The 20674-nt window shown below is 34.8% G+C and overlaps 1 protein-coding gene across 2 annotated transcripts in view; it reads right to left on the reverse strand.

Annotated features, from left to right (window-relative positions):
• The window catches only part of FMN1 (formin 1), a 537406-nt gene that overhangs the window by 288518 nt on the left and 228214 nt on the right, over positions 1–20674 (reverse strand). For both annotated transcript variants that reach the window (XM_044665142.1, XM_044665143.1), the window contains one exon: positions 16943–17004. In XM_044665142.1, coding sequence (XP_044521077.1) covers positions 16943–17004 — 62 coding nt within the window. The remainder of the gene's footprint in view (positions 1–16942; positions 17005–20674) is intronic.

Here is a 20674-nt window from a genome sequence, read left to right on the forward strand (position 1 = left end):
CTTTTTAAGGTTATATCTCAATTAATGTTGTTAGTTTACACTGTTATAAGTATTATATATATATATGTATATATATAGATATAGATATAGATATATAGATATATAGATATACCATCACATTAATATTATAGGATAAATTTGGCTGTAGATTAAGTTAGGTTCTCTCTATAGAAGTCCTGTAGCAAAATCTCTCCTAAAAATGACATGGTAATGTTGTATAGGCAAAAGAAAAGTATTAGAAAGAAGGCCAAACTGACCTCCAGTGGCGAGAGGGAGAAGTGACTTTCAACTCAACAATCCCTATAGTTGTAAGAAACCGCCTATTTGGAAGGTAATGATATAAAAAAGGCTCAAGACTATTATGGGGACAAAATAATTTGAAATTTGTCTAACAATATCTATGTAGAGCTGTGGGCTTAAAATGACTGATATTAATCATATAATAATCTCTCCTTCCACTAATCTATAATATTTCTTTTCTGGTTGCTATTGTGGTGAAATAAAAAAATGTCAAGATCATTCAACTCAACAGTGAAACAGGATTAGACTTACTGAAGAACTGCCTTCTATTGTTATGTTTTTATTTATTCTTTCCTCCATCTCCAGTAGGTTATAAACTCCTTAACCCAGAGCTGGTGTCTCCAGATTCTCTGAATGCCCAGAATTAGTATATGATAGGGAGTCAGTAAACATATGACAGAATTTTAAATATAGTAATAATGCAGATGAAGACTGGTGAAATTTACCTTCATACCAAACAGGCAGCTATGAAATATATCCTCCTATCTTAGAGTAAAGTCAATAATGTAAATGGGAAGACAAAAACTGCAAGAATAAGAACAAAAAACTAGAGTATAATTAAAGAGAACATGGTTCTGCCCTCTCCCAAGAAAAATCACTTCCTTCCCTTCTCTGCAAAGGTGAAGAACTATAGGAAAAGAACATTGTGTGTACTATCAGATCTGGATGATATATTAGTTAATTTTGTGTAAACTGTTATTTTTTCCCTCTTTTTTGAAGTGACTGTATCTTGGGAGAAAACGGAGAATAAGAAAGGAATATTTTTGGAAATAAAAATGATGTGAAAACAAAAGGAATCAATAGATTTTTAAAAATCATATCCTAGACATGTGAGTTTTATATTTTATAATGAAACAAATCCCTTGTATCCTGCATTCGGATATTCAACAAGAAAATTTTCATTTCAGAGTAGTTATAGGATACCTTCTGTCTTTAATTGGTATATGCTCAGAGAATACAAACTAATTGGAATATTAATTTGAGTAAAATATAATTTGGAAGGCAAATATTTTGCCAACCAAAAAACATTTAAAGCTTAATAAAAAGGATACCTGGAGTATCTCTACCAATATTCATATTTTTCCTTCTTTTGGTACATATTTAATCTAGTTAAAATAATTTTTCAAATGCTTAAGCTACTATAAACCAAAATAGCTTCATATTTCTTTTGCAAATACTTAATATTTACTCATCTTGGAACATGTCATATTTCTCCAGGAGAATTTAAGTTTCTTGACAATGATGTCTATCACACTCCTGTATCTTTATCCCCTGTAGGTAACACAAAGACCCTAGCACTTGTTTAAAAATGTTTGTTGACTGATCAATCAATTTACTCAGAATAGTGGGGAATTGTATTCCTAATATTAGTAGAGATAATTTTGTCTCCTTTTCAAGACTTCCCACTATGAACGGCTGACAAAATAACTGCTCCTAGTAAATACCAACTAGATTGGACCCCACACAATGGTGTAAACAGTGAGCCAAGGATAAATCATCAGCATAACTTACTGCAGTAGCTGCTAACACTCCACCCATTTCCCAAATAACAGCAAAACAGTCAACACAATTAAACCTTCCCCATAGTTAACACCCTTAGGGTTCTGTGACTCATCTATCTGCCAGTCTCTCAGTTTCCCTCATTATTTACATACATCATTTGCTGAATAGAACATGCAAAGGGAAGGTGTCCAGACAAAGAGGGGAAGAGCATCACAAATTCAGCCTGGGAGGAGACAGGGCTTAAGGAAAATTTAGTGGGAAGGCCCTCTCTCTAATATCATCCTACTCCTACTTCTCAGTTTCCACCTGGTACTATTGCCTCTTCACCCACTCACTGAGCCACCCTAAGCCATGAAACTTCCATCACAAATAAAGCAACAACTGATAGACAATAAAGACACAAAAGGGCTCTTATTTACCAAGGCAAAGACATTAGATATCATCCTAAATACAGATCAAGTTCTTTATATATTTGGGGAAATAAATTGTCAATAAATCTTTGGAGAAAGTTATGCTATGGAAATTGAGTAGTGGATATATTCCTTTCTTAAGTAGAAATGAGACAAGGAGGCTCCATTTTTCATGGGTATTTTGGTCCTTTCAGAAATGGTTTCCAAGTTTCAAGACATGGTATTAGCCTGCAGAAGATTCAGGGCAAATCAATGCTTCCTTACCCAGTTACAACTCAAAGCCAAAAAGATCCCTTATTGTGGTATAAATAATGAGCTTGACAATAACAAATCATACAACCAAGTTATTTAAAATCATAATCACATCATATTAGAGGTGAGAGGAAGCTGGGAGGCCATCTAGTCATCTATATACACAAACCCCATCTACAATGTCCCCATCAAATAGTCAATCAGCCCTTGTTTGAAGACTTCCCTTGAGGGAAAACTCATTGCTTCCCAGGGCAGCACACTCCACTTTTCAGATAACTCTATTAGTTAAGACATTTTTCCTTGTCAAACCTCAATCTGCCTCTCTGCAAGGTCTACCCTTGCTCCTACTTCTGCTCCACAACATTCCTTCAAATACTTCTAGACAACTATTGCCTTCTCCCAAACCTCCCCAAAGATGTACTCCAGGATACAAAAAGGCACCTCTCTTTCTATCCTCGTTCAGTAAACAGCTAATTCAACTTACCTGTCTTGGGTAAAGCTTCTTGGGAAACTTAGTGGAAAAAGAAAAAAAAGGTTCCTCCTCTTCTCTTGTTCTTGATCTTTACTCTTCCATATATTAAAGGTTAACATTGCTTCCTTCATATGGACTGTCCCTTGCCTATGCTATAACTATATTAATGCACATTGGCTCTACTGACCCAGGGTTGGAGTTGCCTTTCATTTTATCCAAAGGTTTTAAGCATGGAGCAATATCTTCTAGATCCTCCACAACCATTCTGCTACTTCAACTGCTGAGTGCTGACACTCTACTTAGTGTAGTGATGCCAAAGCCAAGAGTCACCCCCAGGCAATGAACATAGACAAGAATATCACTGAGACAAAAACTACCCTCACACCTTCAGAACATAAACACGTCCAGACCACAGAGCAGGCCAAGAGAAACTAGACTGAAATGGCCAATAATCACACTCTCCTTACCCCCATAGATAAGCACTGAAGAGCTGAAAACACAAATATGCCAGGACTTGTTTGAGGAGATTAACAGAACTCTCTATCTTATGTGGGAGCGTCCCACAGACAGGTGATGGCACTGGAGACAACAATAATATTGTTTTTGCTCAGTGATGCTGAGAATCAAGAGATTCAGAGGAATTTATATGACACATTATAAGTAACATAACAAGGAACTGGAAGTCAGGATTGAAGAGGAGAGGAATGAATAAATTTAATGTCAAAAAAATTAAATGGAAGGGCACAAGAGCTAAAAACCTGGTTTCATTATTCTCTTATGAGTTTAAAAAATCATGTGTAGCCTTCTCATTAGCCAAATGAACACAACCACCAATTGGGATAGTGATAAAATGATGGAATAGCATTTTTCAAACAGGGGACAGGACCAATGAGAAGCAAAAAAGGTGAGGGAGGGATATGTTTATTGTGTTTGCTTCTCTTCCTAACTTAGATCCGCTCTTCTAGTATGTATTCCATGATAGTCTATTGTCACTTTGGACCCTGATATTTTTTACTCTTTCCCTCATCTCAACTTTAAATAATTAAATCAGGGGAGGACTGTTTAATTTCTAAAGTAAATAAAGGAAAGATACTACCATTGCTCTCTCTCCATTGAAGACATTACTTACTTCATATGAAGGAAAAGAAATAGTCTACAAAAGTCACAGAAAATCAAGGCATCTATATATTAAACACAGGGAGAGAGACTAGATCTTGGATTAAATAATTATAATCTCATAAGCTCAAATATACTAATAAATATCTTGAATTATAATCTCTCATGAATCAAAGGAAAGGAACTAGACCTGTGAGCTCGCTGGTATATGGAACTTCCAGGAAAGCAACCTTTCTTTACTAATGTAGGTCTATGGCACCTTCTCTACAATTAATAATCCTAGAGAATTACTTTAGGGCACCAAAAATTCAAGTGATTTGCCCAGGCTCACACAGTCAGAATGTGTAAGAGGCAGGACTTAAAATGAGGTATTTTTGGTTCTGGTGTCTTTTCTCTATCCACGAGGCCATACTACATCTCTGTAGTTGATATAACAATTTAAAAGCTGGGAGGAGTGAAGATATAGAAAGGCTCAGTATATTACAATAACCAGATGTAAAAATTAAGGCATTACTATTCCATTATATAGATCCTAACTTTCTAATCCCTCCAATACATTTTCTTAAATGCAGACCTATGTGACCCTAGGAAAGTCTGCCCAGCATCTCTGCTTGTTTCAGTTTCTTCAGCTATAAAATAGAGATAAATGAGAGCATCTAACTCTCAGGGTTGTTGTAAAAATCAAATGAAATATTTTTGACATGATTAGCAGAGTACATGACACATAGTAGGTACTGAATAAATGCTGGTTTCCTTTCTCCATTCTTTCCTTTAGTTCTTCTTTCCTCCCCTTTCACTAGTTGTTTTCTCAGTCCTTTTATCCAAGGATTATGTTATAGCTCTAAAGATACTGCATCCTCCGGTGAAACAGGAAGTTAAGAAATATAAAATCCATGGAGTCAATGGTGGAATCATGTTTCTTTTCAGCCTCCTCATCTACTGTACACGAAAGGCATGTAACATAAACACAAGATATGAGAAAAGGAATTTTCAACAATATTTGTTAAAATATTATAATAGTGGCATATCTTGTCTGCATCAGGTCAGAGATTTTTAAAAAGTATTTATCAAGCCCCTACTACTGCCTAACCCTGTTGGCATTTTAGGAGATATAAAATAAATATTAGACATGTCCCTTGCCTGGAAGGATCCATAATTATAGGTGAGGATGAATGAAAATATAATAGTTATCTGTCACTCAAAGAATATAATTTTAAAACTAGCAGGGACTTTTGGGATCTATTTCAATCCCATGATTTTACAGAAAAGGACAAGGAGGTCCAGAAAAGTGAAATTACTTTACCAATGTCATATGTTTAATTGACAGTAAAGATCCAAGCCTGGTTTCTTGATGCCAGTTGAGTATCCTTCCTACATCCAATATAAATCCAGCCAACAAGGAATGGCTTTCAGCTGTTGAGCGAAGCAAAGAGTTAATAGGATGGTGGAAATGCAGAAAAATGAAGCAAAGCCTCTAAGACTCAAAATCAATAAAAAAGTTAGTAGCAGAACTCCAAACTAGTTTTCCTGAATCCTTTCTGTGATACCATACTACTTCTCCTAAGTAACTAAAAATCACAATGTTCAAAATGCCTTAGCTCCACTGATAATCTCTCATCTGAAGCCAATAATCTCTCCCAGAAAAAGCACCTCAGGTCCCAATGGCAGTTCAAAGATGGTGAGTGTAGTAACAACAAGAAATGGACATTCAGTGGTAAAGCTGACCACAGGAAGGTTGAACCTAGAATTGCTAAGAAGAGGCCTATGAGATGAGCACCAGCTGTGTATTGCACATGAGTAATGAAAACATTTGTTATTCAGCAACCCACCTATTTGTTCAGGACCAGAGTTTGGCACAATGCAATGTTATCTGCCTGTGATGTAAGATGGGATCTTCCAAAGGGAGGAGGCAAAGAACTTCCTGAGACTATCACATACTTGCGAAATTATTTCATACATTGCAGAAAAACAAAAATCACAATAATAGCTCACATTTATAATTTTTTAGATTTACAGAGTGATCTCTTCTCACAACAATTCAGATTTAGGATTCTATGATCATGGTTCCAAAGCTAGAAGGGACCTCACAGGTCATCTAATGCAACTCTCCTTGATGTTAGAGATGAGCAAATTAGAAGCTAGGTGGATGAAATGCCTGAGAGTAAGAATGGCAGTCAAGATGCAAACCAAGGTTCTCTGACTCCTGATTCCATGCTCTTTCCATAGGCCTGGCTCTCTATCCACCAAGCCACTTAGCTACTCTCCTAATGCTTTCTTAAAGCATGCCTTTTGGCTTCTAGGAATTTAATGACCTAAACTGATAACTGGCATATACATCATAAAGAAAACACAAACATAGAGGTTAGAGATCTAACATCTCCCAAAGCAATTTTCTTTTCTTATATGAGGCACAAGGGAATTGAGGGGAAAATATAATAGTTCGATTAAGCTAATAGTGTTATACCTTGACCCTTTTAAAGTGTCACCATGTCACTCACTCACTTTTCCCTTGCTCCATTTCCCAGAAACTAAAAGATTATCTGTTCAGTGCTGGTATAGAGTAACATAAGATTTTGCAAATCAGCCAGATTATTTTTTAAACACAACAATTTCAGTTACAACCCAATTTCTGTTCATTTTAGTTTCATCAACAAATAATAAGTCAGAAAAAGTGGGCCCAAGGGGTAAACTGTATGAATACAATTATTCTGCGGTGCCTTGATGCTTCCAACTTTATTTCCACAAAAAGATTAAGAAAGTCCACGTTTCTCCTAATGGAGACATACAATTTTATTCCATGGGGGACAACAAAATACAGTGTAAGTTCATATCCAGTTGGAATCCATTCCCAGATTCCTTTTATAGCATAATTACCATATTATAAACCTGAAAGCATTTAACTATGAGTAGAACCACCAGAGACTCTCATATAGAGCTTCGCCTTTGCCAAGACCTATGATCCTGGTTTAAAAGGGTAAAGGGAAAGGGTTACTTTATAAAGTAATCACTTACAACAAGTTCTCTTCCCCCTGATCCTTCCTCTAATCACTTTAGTTGTTAGAAAATGATAAACCCATTTGGCATTTTCATGGCACCTTGTTTGAAACTACACAAAGCCATAATCTCCTTCATCTGTACTGCTCATTAGGCAGACAAGGAACTTGTATTATTTTCCACCTCTCACAAAAGTAGAAGCAGAGAGCCAACGAGGTCATACCTACCTCAAATGCATTGCCTCCTGCATGATAGGGAATGCAAATGCAGACCTTCTAAATTCAGCAGCATATTCAATTCCCTTTGTAGGGTGTCTGGAAAATTTTAGGGCATCTAACATTGGCTTATAAGTTACATATTGTTTAATATTAAATTACATACCAAAGGTAAACTTTCCTCAAGAGCAGGAGATGCTAAAGGTGTGAAAATAATAAGAGGAAGGATAAGAGAAAAGATAACCTAAAAGAAAAAGGGGAGGGAATATATATATATATATATATATACATACATACACATACACACATACATACATACACACATACACACACATGTATGTATATATATACACACACACACATATATATATATATATAGTTATAATTATGGGAGGTCTCTTGATCTATTTGAGATGGTAAATTGATGTACAGAGAGAAATAAGATGACCCTTCTCCCTTATAACAGTTGCCCAGGCAGGATCCTTCAGGTCTAAGAGGTTTATCCCTTCAGGACCCACCTGGGGTTAATTGATATGTTGATTTGGGCTCTTTAGCAAGGATAAAGCCTTGTATTCTGACTGTGATTTCTCCCTTCCCAAAACAAGCTTTGAAACTGCTTCAGGAAGGCACTTTAAACTTTATATTAAACAAGAAGGATATGGGTAAAGGACTGTGGTTTAGGAGACCCTATTCTAATGGTTACTAATAAAATCTCAACTGCTAGCAGGTGAAGAATCAATGTAGCTTCCCTCTGGTTCAGCCTGGTCAGGACTAAACCAGAGTAGGTAAACTGCTGGGATATCTTTGACTTCTTCTTCAATAGATCTTCAGCCTTACAGTTGAGTTATGTCCACCCTTTCCACCCTCTTCTTCTTCTCCTGCCCACTTCCCGGATCCCTCCCGGGCCCTGGGAAAGCTAATAGAATCTGTCCTCTCTCCTCTCTTTATAGCAGGGGATATATATATGAAAGTCACACTAAAGTACCTAAACTGCACAGGAAGTGGATTAGGCACTGAGATAATCTGTCTCACTGAGAAGGTAAAACAATAAACATCTATTAGCACCAAATATAAGGCAACTCAGGCTGTAATACAAACAACAAGTTCATTTACACAGCATTTTATGGTTTACAAAGAACCTTATAACAACTCTGTGAAGGCGGTATAATTATTATTGTTCCTCCAAATTCATACAACAGTAAACTGAGGCTCAGAGAGACAAAATGAGTTGCTTATGGCCACACAATGTTTGCAGTACAGCCTGGGTCATGCAGCTAAAATAACTAGAACTTGAACCCAGGTCATTCTGGCTCAGAAGTCAGATCTCTCTCCATGACATCACACAGATGTTGCTTTTTAGAAGCTTGAAAAAAATATTCTGGTTGCCTAGTTATAGAAAGAGGTAAGCACAGGATAAACTTTAATTATAATTCTTTTGCCACTAAAAGAGTTACTGAGGCTGGTCCTACTGGGGCAAACATTTTTAAAGTAAATCAGTGCTGGAGTGGTGACTTGCCACTCTCTGGACTGATCAGATGCACAACTGAAGTGTCCTTTTACATAAGAGGAGAAAGACCTGGATTGTGCACATGCCCCAGAGCAATTATATCTGTATTGTCTTTTTCCATCAATAGTTTTGAAATTTTTGAGTTAGTGGTCAGAATAAGCAAATTATGTCTCAGGTGCTAAAAACAATCAACGTAGAATAAGTTATACTTTTTTCCCAACAAAAGACAGGATCCTGACAAAGTCAGAATCAAAGTGAAAAAATAATTCCAAAGATCCTAAATTTGAAGTATGGGTCATAAAATTTGGAAGATGTTTGGCTCAACTTATTATGGGGGTAATGGAGAGTTGAGAGGACCCTAAGGCAAAATAAAGGACTTGGCTCCAAACATAAAATTCTCTACTACACAAGAATTTTTCATCTTAAGTCAAAAGTTATTCAGTATCATAAATAAACTTGGAAACTAGGGAGAAAGCTTTCACTGTGCTTTTAGAGAATCATTCATCTTCTTGGCCTCAGTTTCTTTCTATGGCAAAATGAGGCCAAAGATACTTGCCATATATTTACTCTGTAGAAAAGTCTATAAGAGGCTTTTAGAATACTTTTAGGTTACTTAAATATTATACGAATTGATTTAGTCCTTAGTAAGACATTGCTTTGGAACTGAAAATGGCACATGTTATCATAAATGCATCTTACTACACATGATAGTGTATAGTGATAGTATCAATGTCTTATTCATAGTTCAATAATTATTTAATGATAATGATTAATTTTGTTTATGAACTTCCTCCCTTTAACTCCTCTCCACTTTTTACTTATAGAATCAAAAAATAGAATGAAAGAATTGGAGTAGACTATACTCCTCTAGCCTAACCATTTTATTTGGCATTTGAGGAAATATATGGAGGCTGAGAATGTTGGATATAACTGGTCAATTTTTTTCCTCAAAGGCTTTAAAACATCTATTCCTTGTATCTCCTGAGCCAGAAACCTCTCCCTTCTTTTGGTAGGAATTGTGATTCTTCTCACTCTTATTTATGGTAGTTAATTCAGGCAAACAAAATATTCATATTCATGTCCACCCCTTAAATTATGAAAGGCACTTTTTCTAAAGAACTCAATGATAAATATTAGGACAAAATAAAACATTAAAATATAGAAAAATGTAAGGTAGCTGTTATTAAAAACAAATGACCACAAAATGAAGACAAGGAGAATGAATTTAAGAATCACTAGATTCAATTAAAACGCCAATTTATTTTAAAAGGCATAGGCATCATAGTTCAAGAAATTCCATACCCAGCTCTATTAACACCAACGAATAAAGTGAAAAATAAAAACACATGCAACACTACAATAAATAGTTTGTTTTAAGTCTAGGGGAAATATAATGTCCTTTCAGATCTATATGTCTCCCTTCTCTGAAGCTTTAAGGAATTTATTTTCAATGAAAAGTTGTTAGTTCAATGACAATTGCTCTGAGCTCCCAGTTAAGAATATCACTAACATTTAGTTACCTCTTAACCTCTTTGTGGTTGAATCAAAAAGTCAGGCAACTGGAAGGAAATGTTTGAGTTATTAAGTATCACAAAAATATTAGAGGCTCCACAGATGGGCCAGGTGGAAAAGTTAGTAAAAAGTGTTTACCTTTTCTCTGGAGTTACCTTAGTCTTTGAGCACTGAGGTACATGAATTAGGTCAATCATGATATTCTGCTCACAGATGCTTTCTTTTGATATCTCCCTTCTCTGCAAAAGCTCAGTCCTACCTTCTTTTTCTCCTTTTTCAAGTTACTTTGGGTCTCTGGGTTCTTAACTCAGTACAATCACACTACAGTAATTCCTCTCAGTTTCCAGACTCTCCCCTTCTCTATGTGGTTCTGAGAGAGCCTGGCCTTTTAAATAAATTAGGCAAAATATATTACCATTCTCTAACACAATGACTTTTATTGATTCAAAAAGTTTTCTATAGGGCTGGTTCACACTTGGTTCAGATTGACTCAATCAAGCAAGTTTTATCTTAATATGTTTAGTGAAGAAATATATCGAACTCCAAAGGGAAATAAGGGAAAGGGAGTGGAGATTATAGGAGAAATGATCCTTGAAAAGGAATAGTAAGCAACAAGCAAACCTAAATTCTGCAGAAGGGAAGGAAGAGAAAAGGAGTGTCCATCAATTGGAGTATGGCTTTTTGCTTGACTATGCTTATTTATTACGGAAGGATTGCAATGGGAACTCATAGTTTTATATACATTCCCTTTTTGTTTTCTGTTATGCATATGGAAATATTATTTCTTTTGGTAGTTGAGCTCAGAATAAGAAAATGAAAAAGAATGAATTAGAGGGAAAGAATGAGGAAAAGGAGAGGGGAAAAAAGAAGGTAAGAAGTCTGGTTATATGATTATGATATATGTTGCATTAGAAAAGGAAAGAATGAAATAGATGAGAGATGGGAGAATTGACAGGACTTGGCAACTAAAAGGGTATTTCATGTAGATTTTAATATTGTAAAACCATATAGGTATTCCTCATAGAGAAAATCAAAACTTTCTGATTGGCCCAAAAGAGAGTTTTGGGGGATTTTTGTTGTTGTTTTTGTTTTTCAGTTAGGATGTGGTTTATTTTTTGTCAATGTAAGGAACTCCTGGTGAAGAAACTTCTGCTACCAAAAGAGAACAACAGTTCATCTATAGCTAGAAGTGTCTTAGAGTTTTGCCTGGGGCACTAAGCAATTAGGAGACTTGCTCAGCATCATACAGTTAATAACTCTCAGAGACAGAACTTTAATTCAAGTCTTCCTTACTCTAAGTTCAGCACTTTCTTCACTCCACCAGATTCCAAAATAAGAAGCAACTAGGAATTGCTTTAAAGGGACCAGATGCAATATGAAAAACTTTTGGACCAAACATAGAAGGTACAGGGAAACGGATCTCAATACAACATAAGAAACAAAATTCTGAACAGGTAGAAATATTAAGTTGGAAATCTTGAAAAGATTTGCTGGGAAGAGAGGAGGTATCATAGTTATCTTCAAAGAGCTGAAGATACATCAGATGGAAAGGGGATTAAGCCTGATCCATTGGTCCTGGAAAGGTCAGGAATAATAGAAGCTTAAAAAAAGGGCAAATTTAGGCTTTATATAGGAGTGGGGAAGCAACTTCCTAGCAATTAACTTCCATTTAAGGAGGTAACAGCTCAGAATACCTCCTTATTTCTCATCTGACTACAGTACTCTGGGCATCTGTGACTTCTTCACCATTCCCCAGAAAGCTCATTATTGGGAAAATTTCATTATCCTGAAATATCCCATTAGCCTTGATACTTCACCTAGTCACTGCTTTCTGGTAATGAGATTAAAGGATGGAGCCATGAACTCCAAAACCTCCACTTGAGGGCACTCAGCTCAGAACATCTTATTTCTCACAGGCTTGTACTACTCTGGGACATCTCCCACTTCTCCATTATATCTCCCTCTGTCCCACTATTTTTGAGTTTTATTTCATTTATTATCTTCCTACATTAAACTATAAGTTCCTTGACAGCAGGGATTATCTTTCTTTTTACATATTTATATTCCTAGTACTTAGCACAGTACCTGACACATCATGGGCATTTAATAAATATTTATTGACTACTGATTTATTGATCATTAGAGCTGTCCAAAAGTACAATGGGCTGATGGGGGGGGGAAGGAGAAGTCGGGGGGAGAAGGGGAAAGTAAGAGCATGAATTATGTAACCATGTTAACTTTTCAAAAAATAAATATTAATAAATGTTTAAAAAATAAAAAAGTACAATGGGCTGCCTCAAAAGATAGTGGGTTTCCTTTTGTGGGGACAGGTTTTCAAGTAAAGGATAAGTGATTACTTGTCAAATATATCACAGAGGGAATTCCTTTTGGATATGGATTTTATCAAAATGTCATTGAATTCTCTTCCATCTTTGAAAATCTGCCATTTTCTGAATCCACTAGTGTGGAACAACAAGAACTTTGCCACAGGACACCAAAATTTTGAAGTTGGTGACAGCTCTTAAAATCCTTCAGTCAAGCTTGTCTTAGCCCCTATTTAGCAAGAATAATTACTAAAAAGTACCAGGGAGTGCCTTGCTCCTAATGAATTCCTCCTTAGGTTGATCTTTCCCTTTCTTGAAGGTGGAAGGATCTGTGACTCTCCTTAAACAAGATGGTCTTTCTCTGAAGATTCTATAACAGAAATGAATGTCTTGAAGAAACTAATTTTTTTTTCATGCTGCTTTCTCTGGGTTAATTTTCTAGCACATGTCCTGGATATCAGAATTGCTAACTACAACCCTGCCTTAGGAGTTAATGAGTGACCATCACTAGACAAGTTTAAACAGAGGCTGGATGACCATTTCTTGGGAACAGGTACTTTTTATGGAGTTCATTCTTTCAACAAGGGTTCACCTACATGATCTCTATGGTTGCTTCCAAATGTGAATTAAGTTGTTTCAGTTGTATCTGACTTTCCAGGATCCCATTTTGGGTTTTCTTGGCAAAGATGGAGTGGTTTGCTTTTTCCTTCTCTATTTCATTTTTTAGATCAGGAACTGAGGCAAAGTAGTTTAAATAACTTTCCTGGGGTCACACAGCTAATAAGCATTTGACACCAAATTTGAACTCAGAAATATGAGTCTTCCTGACTGCAGCTGCTCCTTCTGTGAGTTTAGGCGAGATCAAGAAGAATTAAACAGCTTACTCAAAATCAAAAGCTCCTAGGTAGCAAAGTTATGACTTAAACCCAAGACCCTTGACTCTCAATCTAATAGTATTGCCTCTCCACCAGGCTGTCTTCCTATTATTTCCACATTTTCCAGATACTGTTAACAATAGGGATCAAAATCTTGAAGGAAACAGGGCTAGAGATGTGATTCATGCTTTTTGTTCCATTTAAAGTTCTACTTTCCAACCTCCTGAAATTGTTTAGTCCCTGATGTCTAGTTTCTTTTAGCCTCTGAGCCAATAAGCTTATGATGATTACTTTAGTAATATAAACACCCCTCCAAAAGAAGTCAATGCAATGCAGCGGAAAAAATACTGGACTGAGAACCAAAAACTAAGTTTTTTTATGACCTTGACCCCAGCATTAACTAGCTATGTCATCTTGGGCAAAATCTTTTCTCTTTTCTGAGTTCCAACTTTTCTCATCTATGAAATGAAGTGATTGGTCTTCATAGTCCCTTCATAGCCTCCATAGTCCCTTCGAGTTCTAACATTTTGTGAATCTATGGATGAAGCACAGGTTCCTCATTTACATACATCAATAAAGTACATTATATATGGTAGATGCTCATGTTTTTTGGCTTGAATTACTGATCAGAGGATTGCTTTTTAAAACTCATTTTTATAGCATTGTTGCAACTCTTGATTTCTTAGGTTTACCTGACATAGTCAATCTTGTTCTGGCTTCTCATCTTATTCTGAATAAGTCTTTATTTTTAGACATGACTTTTATATGTAGAAAATCAGTGGGTTTTATTTTCTTATACATACTGTCATTTTCTTTCATTTTTCTGTGTTAGTTAATTCATGTATAACTTTTTTTGGTAAGAAATCAAGAAAATATCTCAATTCTTGATTTGTTGTTTGTATTTAAAAATTCTGGACAGTGTTATTTTATTTTCTTCATTATGATTTTTAAATATTTAAATTTTATTTTTGTTTTTATGAGTTTTATATCTTAAAATTTTATTTTATGGTTTTTATATTTTAAAATTTTATTTTTACCATGTGCTTTTTTGAGAATTATGATTTTTTTAAACAATCATTTATGAAGCAACTAATATATGATAGGCATTATGCTATGAGTTCATGAAACCACCTATCTGCCTTTAGGTTTAATCTTTAAGTCTTAAATCTTATAGTCATCCCCAGCTATACTTCACTCTGACCAGCTCTCTTAAGACCTACTTTTCAATTTCTGAATTAGGTGTCATTTGAATCTACATTTAATAGTCATTGTCTAATAATGCATTGCTACAAAGCAACACTTAAAATATAAACTACTTCAGTTAAAGAAATGGTATTTCCTTAAAAAGAACACTGGGGAAACTAACAGAATATTTAAAATAAAATTTTAATATATTTCACCACAAATTCCAATATGATATTTTTTAAAACTATTTTTTCATTTGTCTTCCTATAGAATATGGGAAATATGTTGTAGTAAACTAGGTCAGGACATGAGTCCAAATCCCAGTGCTACTTGTCTACAAGTCCACTAGCTCACTTAATCACATAATCTTTTATAGCCTCATTTCCAAATAAGGGGATGAGATTAGATGAGTTTTAAGGTTGAAAATCAAAATAGTTAATTACTAAGCTATTGAGTCAGCAACTTTCAAAGAATATGATGTCCTAACCATTACTTCTGAAGTTAAGACTGACCACTCAGTTTTCTATGCTTCAGATACTACAGAATATCCAAATATCCACTTGAACTTAAAATATGTTACACTTTGGGCTAGGCATAAAAGATCATAAGATAAAAATAAAACATCCCTCAGAGGGCTTATACTCAACTGGTAGAATAAATATGTATATAGATTAATAAGTACAGGGTACATTTAGAAATCATAGGACTCAGAGTTAGAAGAGAATGTGAAGATCATTTGTAAACTTCAAAGAAACAAATGTTATAAAAGGCTGATTAGGAGTCTCTAGCTTCTCTTTAAGGTTGAATTTAAATTCTGCCTCATTTAATGATCTTTCTAGATTCTTATCAGTTATTAGCAATCCCCACCCAAAATACCTGCTTTTATATGTATATATGTATATATACACACGTGTATACATATCTGTGTGCAGGGTTTTTTTTTTTCATTTCTCTCTCATCACTCCTAGTAAGTTTCTTGAGGGAAAGGATCATTTTCTTTTTGTCTTGGTACCACCAGTATCTAGCACAATGCTTGACATATTGCAGGATCTTTAACAGTGAATAGAATTGCCCAAGGTCACACAGCTAAATAACAGATCCAAAATTTAAACCTATGTCTTTTAATTCCTAATCTAGCTGCCTCTCACAAAAAATAGCAGGGCAGAGTTTATGGATGGTCAGGAAAGGCAGCATTAAGGAGGTGGCAGCTAGACTGAATCTTGAAGGAAGCTATGGGCTCTAATAGGCAGAGATAAAGAAAGAGTATATTTTAGTCAGAAGGGACAGAGTCTATTAGAATCTGTGGAACAGAAAATGGAAGGCTCAGAGAACATTTAAGAATACATTTTGGTTGTAATAGAAAATGCAAGAAGAAGAGCAATATGAAAGAATCCTGGAAAGGTAAGCCAGAATTAGACTCTGGAGGATCTTAAACAACATGTTGAAGAGTTTGCATTTTGTCTCAAAAATATTAGTATTTTATCCTTATATCCTATAATTTTACATAGTAAGATTAGGGGTTGATAAAGATTTTTTTTCCAGCAAGAGAGTGACAGTTAGACTTCTATATTGATAAGATTATTTTGATAAATGTATGATGGATAGATTGGTGAGGAAGGGAAACTAGAATAAGAAAACAATTAGAATAGCCTAAGACTGTTGGAAATGGAAATAAATTGAGTTGTCCAAAGTCATATAGTTGGTTAGTAAAGGAAGTCAGATCTACTGCCGCTCCAATAATCTTTCAATGTATTACATTGTGTGGAAAGACAGGAGAGAAGGAAATGAGAAAGGCAAAGAAAACATTCTATAACAATATCAAGTGAACTTTCCAAACTTAAACCCTACTCTTCACTTTCTTGACTCTCAAACTACAGCCAAACAGGTCTACTTTCCATTTCCTAAATATGACTTCTACTTCTTTGTTTTATATATCTATTAAAATGATTTTTGTACTTTGTTAGACTTAAGGGACCTCTCTTGAAAATTTAACCATGAAATGGACTGGAAACCAGATGAAAATAATTCTTATATTCGACGGCATGTATGTCCTCAGTTACAGTTTCAATGTAAACAATTACAATCTGAATTTCTCTTCCTACTCATTTGAGGCATTTTCCTGAAAAACAAGGATTAAATATTTGTCTGGATATTTCCATAGTCTGTTTTGCCAGAGAAAGCTGCTTATTTAAACAATTCATCTAAGTATAAGATTTACTTTAATGCTGGAAAGAAACAAATCAGTTTCCTATAATCAATAGGACCAAAGAGGTGTACCTGAAGGTTTTCAATTTCTTCTTTGTGTTCCCTCTTCAAGTGTAAAATTGCAGCCTGGTATTCTGTAAAATTACAAAAGAAGCCATTAAAAAAGAGCATGAAATAATTCACAAAATTCAAGTGAACATTCATCCAAGGACAGAGGCCTTCCTTGAGACCAGCTGGGGAGATTGTCTTGATTTGTATTCCAAAGGCCAGAAATTTCATAAAGGGGGATTATATGAAGTCAAAACATAAAACATGTAACACAGGATATGCAAGTACACCATTTATCAGACGCTGGGATTATAGAAGGTTCAAACACAGAGGCCAATTAGGAAGGGTAGGGTTAAAAATATGGAGATGAGTGTTTCATATAAAGATTGGATTAAATGTTTGACATGAGGGAGGAGATGACAACCAGCTAAAGCCCCACAGAAAGCAAATATGAACATCCTCAGGGGGAAAAAAAAGCAGACGGTTACAGGAAACAAGGGAGTTTTCTTTTAATCTTTAAGAAGAGAGATCTTAAACTTTGTTTTCAGAAATCCTCTTGATAGAAAACCTAAACATACACTCAGTCTAGATTTTAATCTTTAGAGGCTGAGCTGAAAGTAAAGACATCCTATGATTTTGATTGTAGACTAGAGAAGAAAAAATGGAAAAGGGGGCTAAATATTTTTTTGTTTTTAAATTTTCTATTTCTATTTCAAGTCCAACAGTAGTTTGATCCCTTGTATATACAGATTTGGGAGCTCTATCATTTTGACTTGTTGATTTACTAATTAAAATTCATGTTGTACAATGAGACAAAACAGCATTAAGTCACAACCCTGTGAGAATTACAATAGCAAAAGGCGAGACCTTAATTGAATAAAATCTCAAGTCATGTAAGGGAATGATACACTAACCCTCATTCCAATGCCATACAGGTGTAAGGTACGTTGGACGAGGCAGAGATATGGTTTAGGATTTGACTAGAAAGTCAGCTAAAAATTGCCTATTTAACTTTATTTAATTTGAATTTCAGAAATCAGAAGCTGAGAATTAAGATTCTGGTCACAATCTATAAAATGATCAACATATTTTCCACCTTACATTTGTATATGGTTTTGTATAATCACTAAGCACATTCACATATATTATCTTGTTTAATCTTCACAACTGTATAGAAAGGTTAAAGATAAGAATATTGTACATGAAATCAGAGGATTTGAGTTCAAATCTAGGATCAAAATCATGTTACTAATAAGTTTAGAATTAAGTCTTCTGACTTTGAATGCAACATTCTACTACAATGGGTTGAAGTTGGGGGTGTCATGTCAGATTATGGTATGCACCTCTTTTTGCCAAAGTAAATGAAAGGTTTCTACAAATGGAGGAAGATGGATAGAAGCATCTTTCATAAATATGGCTTAGTTAATATATTAAGGGATTGAGGAAATCACAAAAAAATTTAATAGATAATTTCAATTTGCATGGACAAAACCAATGCATCTAGGATAATAAGGAAAATTACATTTGGGGGAAATTTTTTATATCAATATCTCTGATAAAGGTCTTGTATCAAAGACATATGGCATATATATGCATAGATATATAAGACCAAGAACTACTTCCTAATAGATAAGTGGTCAAAGGATATGAAACAAACCATTTTCAAAAATGTTATCAACTATCAACAATTTCAGGAAAGACTATCCCAAATATCTTAAAGTAAGAGAAATGAAAATTAAAACAACTCTAAGGTTTTACCTCAAATCAAGAAAACTGGCCAAGGCAACAAAAAGATATAAATAGTTAATGCTGGATAGTATGCAGGAAGATGAGCATACTAATTTACTGCTGGTTGAGTTGTGAATGCCAGTTATTCTAGAAAACAATTAGGAGTTAAGCAAAAAAAAAATAACAAATGTGATAAAAATGCTCATAACTTTTGAATCAGACAATTCACTGCTAGGAATATACTTCAAAGACGTTCAAGACAAAAATAAAGAACTCATCTACCAAATATTCATGACAGAATTTTTTGTCAAAGAACTTTAAACAAAGTAGAATCCTATAGATTTGGAAATTACTAAACAAACTGGGGAACTCAGCTATAATACATATTATTGTACCATAAGTAACAAGGAATAAAGAGAAGTGTGTGAAGACATGTGAATTGATGCAATGTAAAGTAAGCAGAACCACAAAAATGATATATACCATGACTACAATAATATACAAAATACAATTGTATAAGGAATAATAAAAATGTGAAATTATACTGACCAATCTTGGACTCCCTCAAGAAGAGATGCTAAAGGTGCTAAAATTCATCTCTCTCCTTTATTGAATATTGTTGGCTGCTTGTATTGCATGCTATTTTTTTTGTTTATTTTGTAAGTCTTTGGTATAAGGGAAGACTGTGGGTTGGGGGTTACATAATCTGAAATAAATGTAATATAAAAGGAAAGTAATAAAGCTTTTTTAAAAGAGTAAATTCAAAACTCCATATCTATCAACTCATTTTTTTAAATTTAATTTTATTTGAATTTGGAAATTTTTATGTAATTAATTTAATTTAGAATATTTTTACATGGTTACAAAATTCATGTTCTTTCCCTCCCCTTTCCCTCTCTCCTCCCATAGTTGAAAGTAGTCCTCATTTTTTGAAAGGGTTTAGGTAACTGTGGGCTCTTTTCTGAGCTGCTAATTGACATCGGGCATTATTACTAAGGACTTTTAGAGACAGAAATCATATAGTCTTCTTATGTGATCTTGTATGCTTTAAATAAAACCACCACCACATAGAAACTGGTCTAAATTAGGTTGGTATAAAATCTATGTGTAACAACTAAATAAATGTATTTGTAAAGTCTTTTTTACACCTTAAGTCACTATGTAAATGCTAGTTATTGTCTTATTATTGTTAGTGTTAGTATATAATGAACATTAATTAAGGGAAACCACTGGGTTTTGCCTGTTGGGCATATTTCATAGAATCCAACCCATGACCTTGGCACCTTCCTGAGACAGTCAATAGGCTGAATGGTTCCCAAAGGCAGGCAGGTATTCGCCTTCTGCATTCTCTGGGGTTCCTATTCACTCTCTTCTAGGATACAGCAAGAAGAAGGGGAAGAGGGATCTCCCTCCCTTCATCAGGACTAATAAGTGACATTAGAAGTACATAGTAGTGACAAATATACTAGAATGAGTCTGATATGGATGTTTAATGATTCTGTTTCTGCATTGCTGACTTTGAGAGTTTGGGTTCCTGACTTTCTATAGAGGGGAAAAATGGTATCCAGATGTATCATTCTCTCAACAGTAATGAGAGGAGAGGATATATATATATATGCAGGCTTAAAGCTTCTTATACTCTATTGAGAGAGCAATAAGCCTGAATGCTACAGTACAGGACCAAGGTGAGTGTCAGTACAGGACGAGCATCCATTCAAAGTGTCTTGTCCTGTCTTTGTCTCTCTAGAATCTAGCATGATGCCTGCTGCATAACAGGCACTTAATGAATTCTTAATAACTAATTAACTAATGGTTGGCATTTTTATGTTTCTATATGATTTCTTAGGGTCTATTGAGTTTTTGTATCATGTATTTCTTGTGGTGCATGAAATAAAGACAATGACCATTTCCCATTTTGTATATTGAACTTGCATACAATAGTTAAGGACCCTATTCTATTTTTTGGTTCAGCTTAGACATAAGCCAAACCCGAATTATATTCAGAAGATTTCATCAGAGTTTCTGAAG

The sequence above is a fragment of the Gracilinanus agilis genome, chromosome 2 (genome assembly GCF_016433145.1).
Source record: "Gracilinanus agilis isolate LMUSP501 chromosome 2, AgileGrace, whole genome shotgun sequence".
Classification (NCBI taxonomy): domain Eukaryota; kingdom Metazoa; phylum Chordata; class Mammalia; order Didelphimorphia; family Didelphidae; genus Gracilinanus; species Gracilinanus agilis.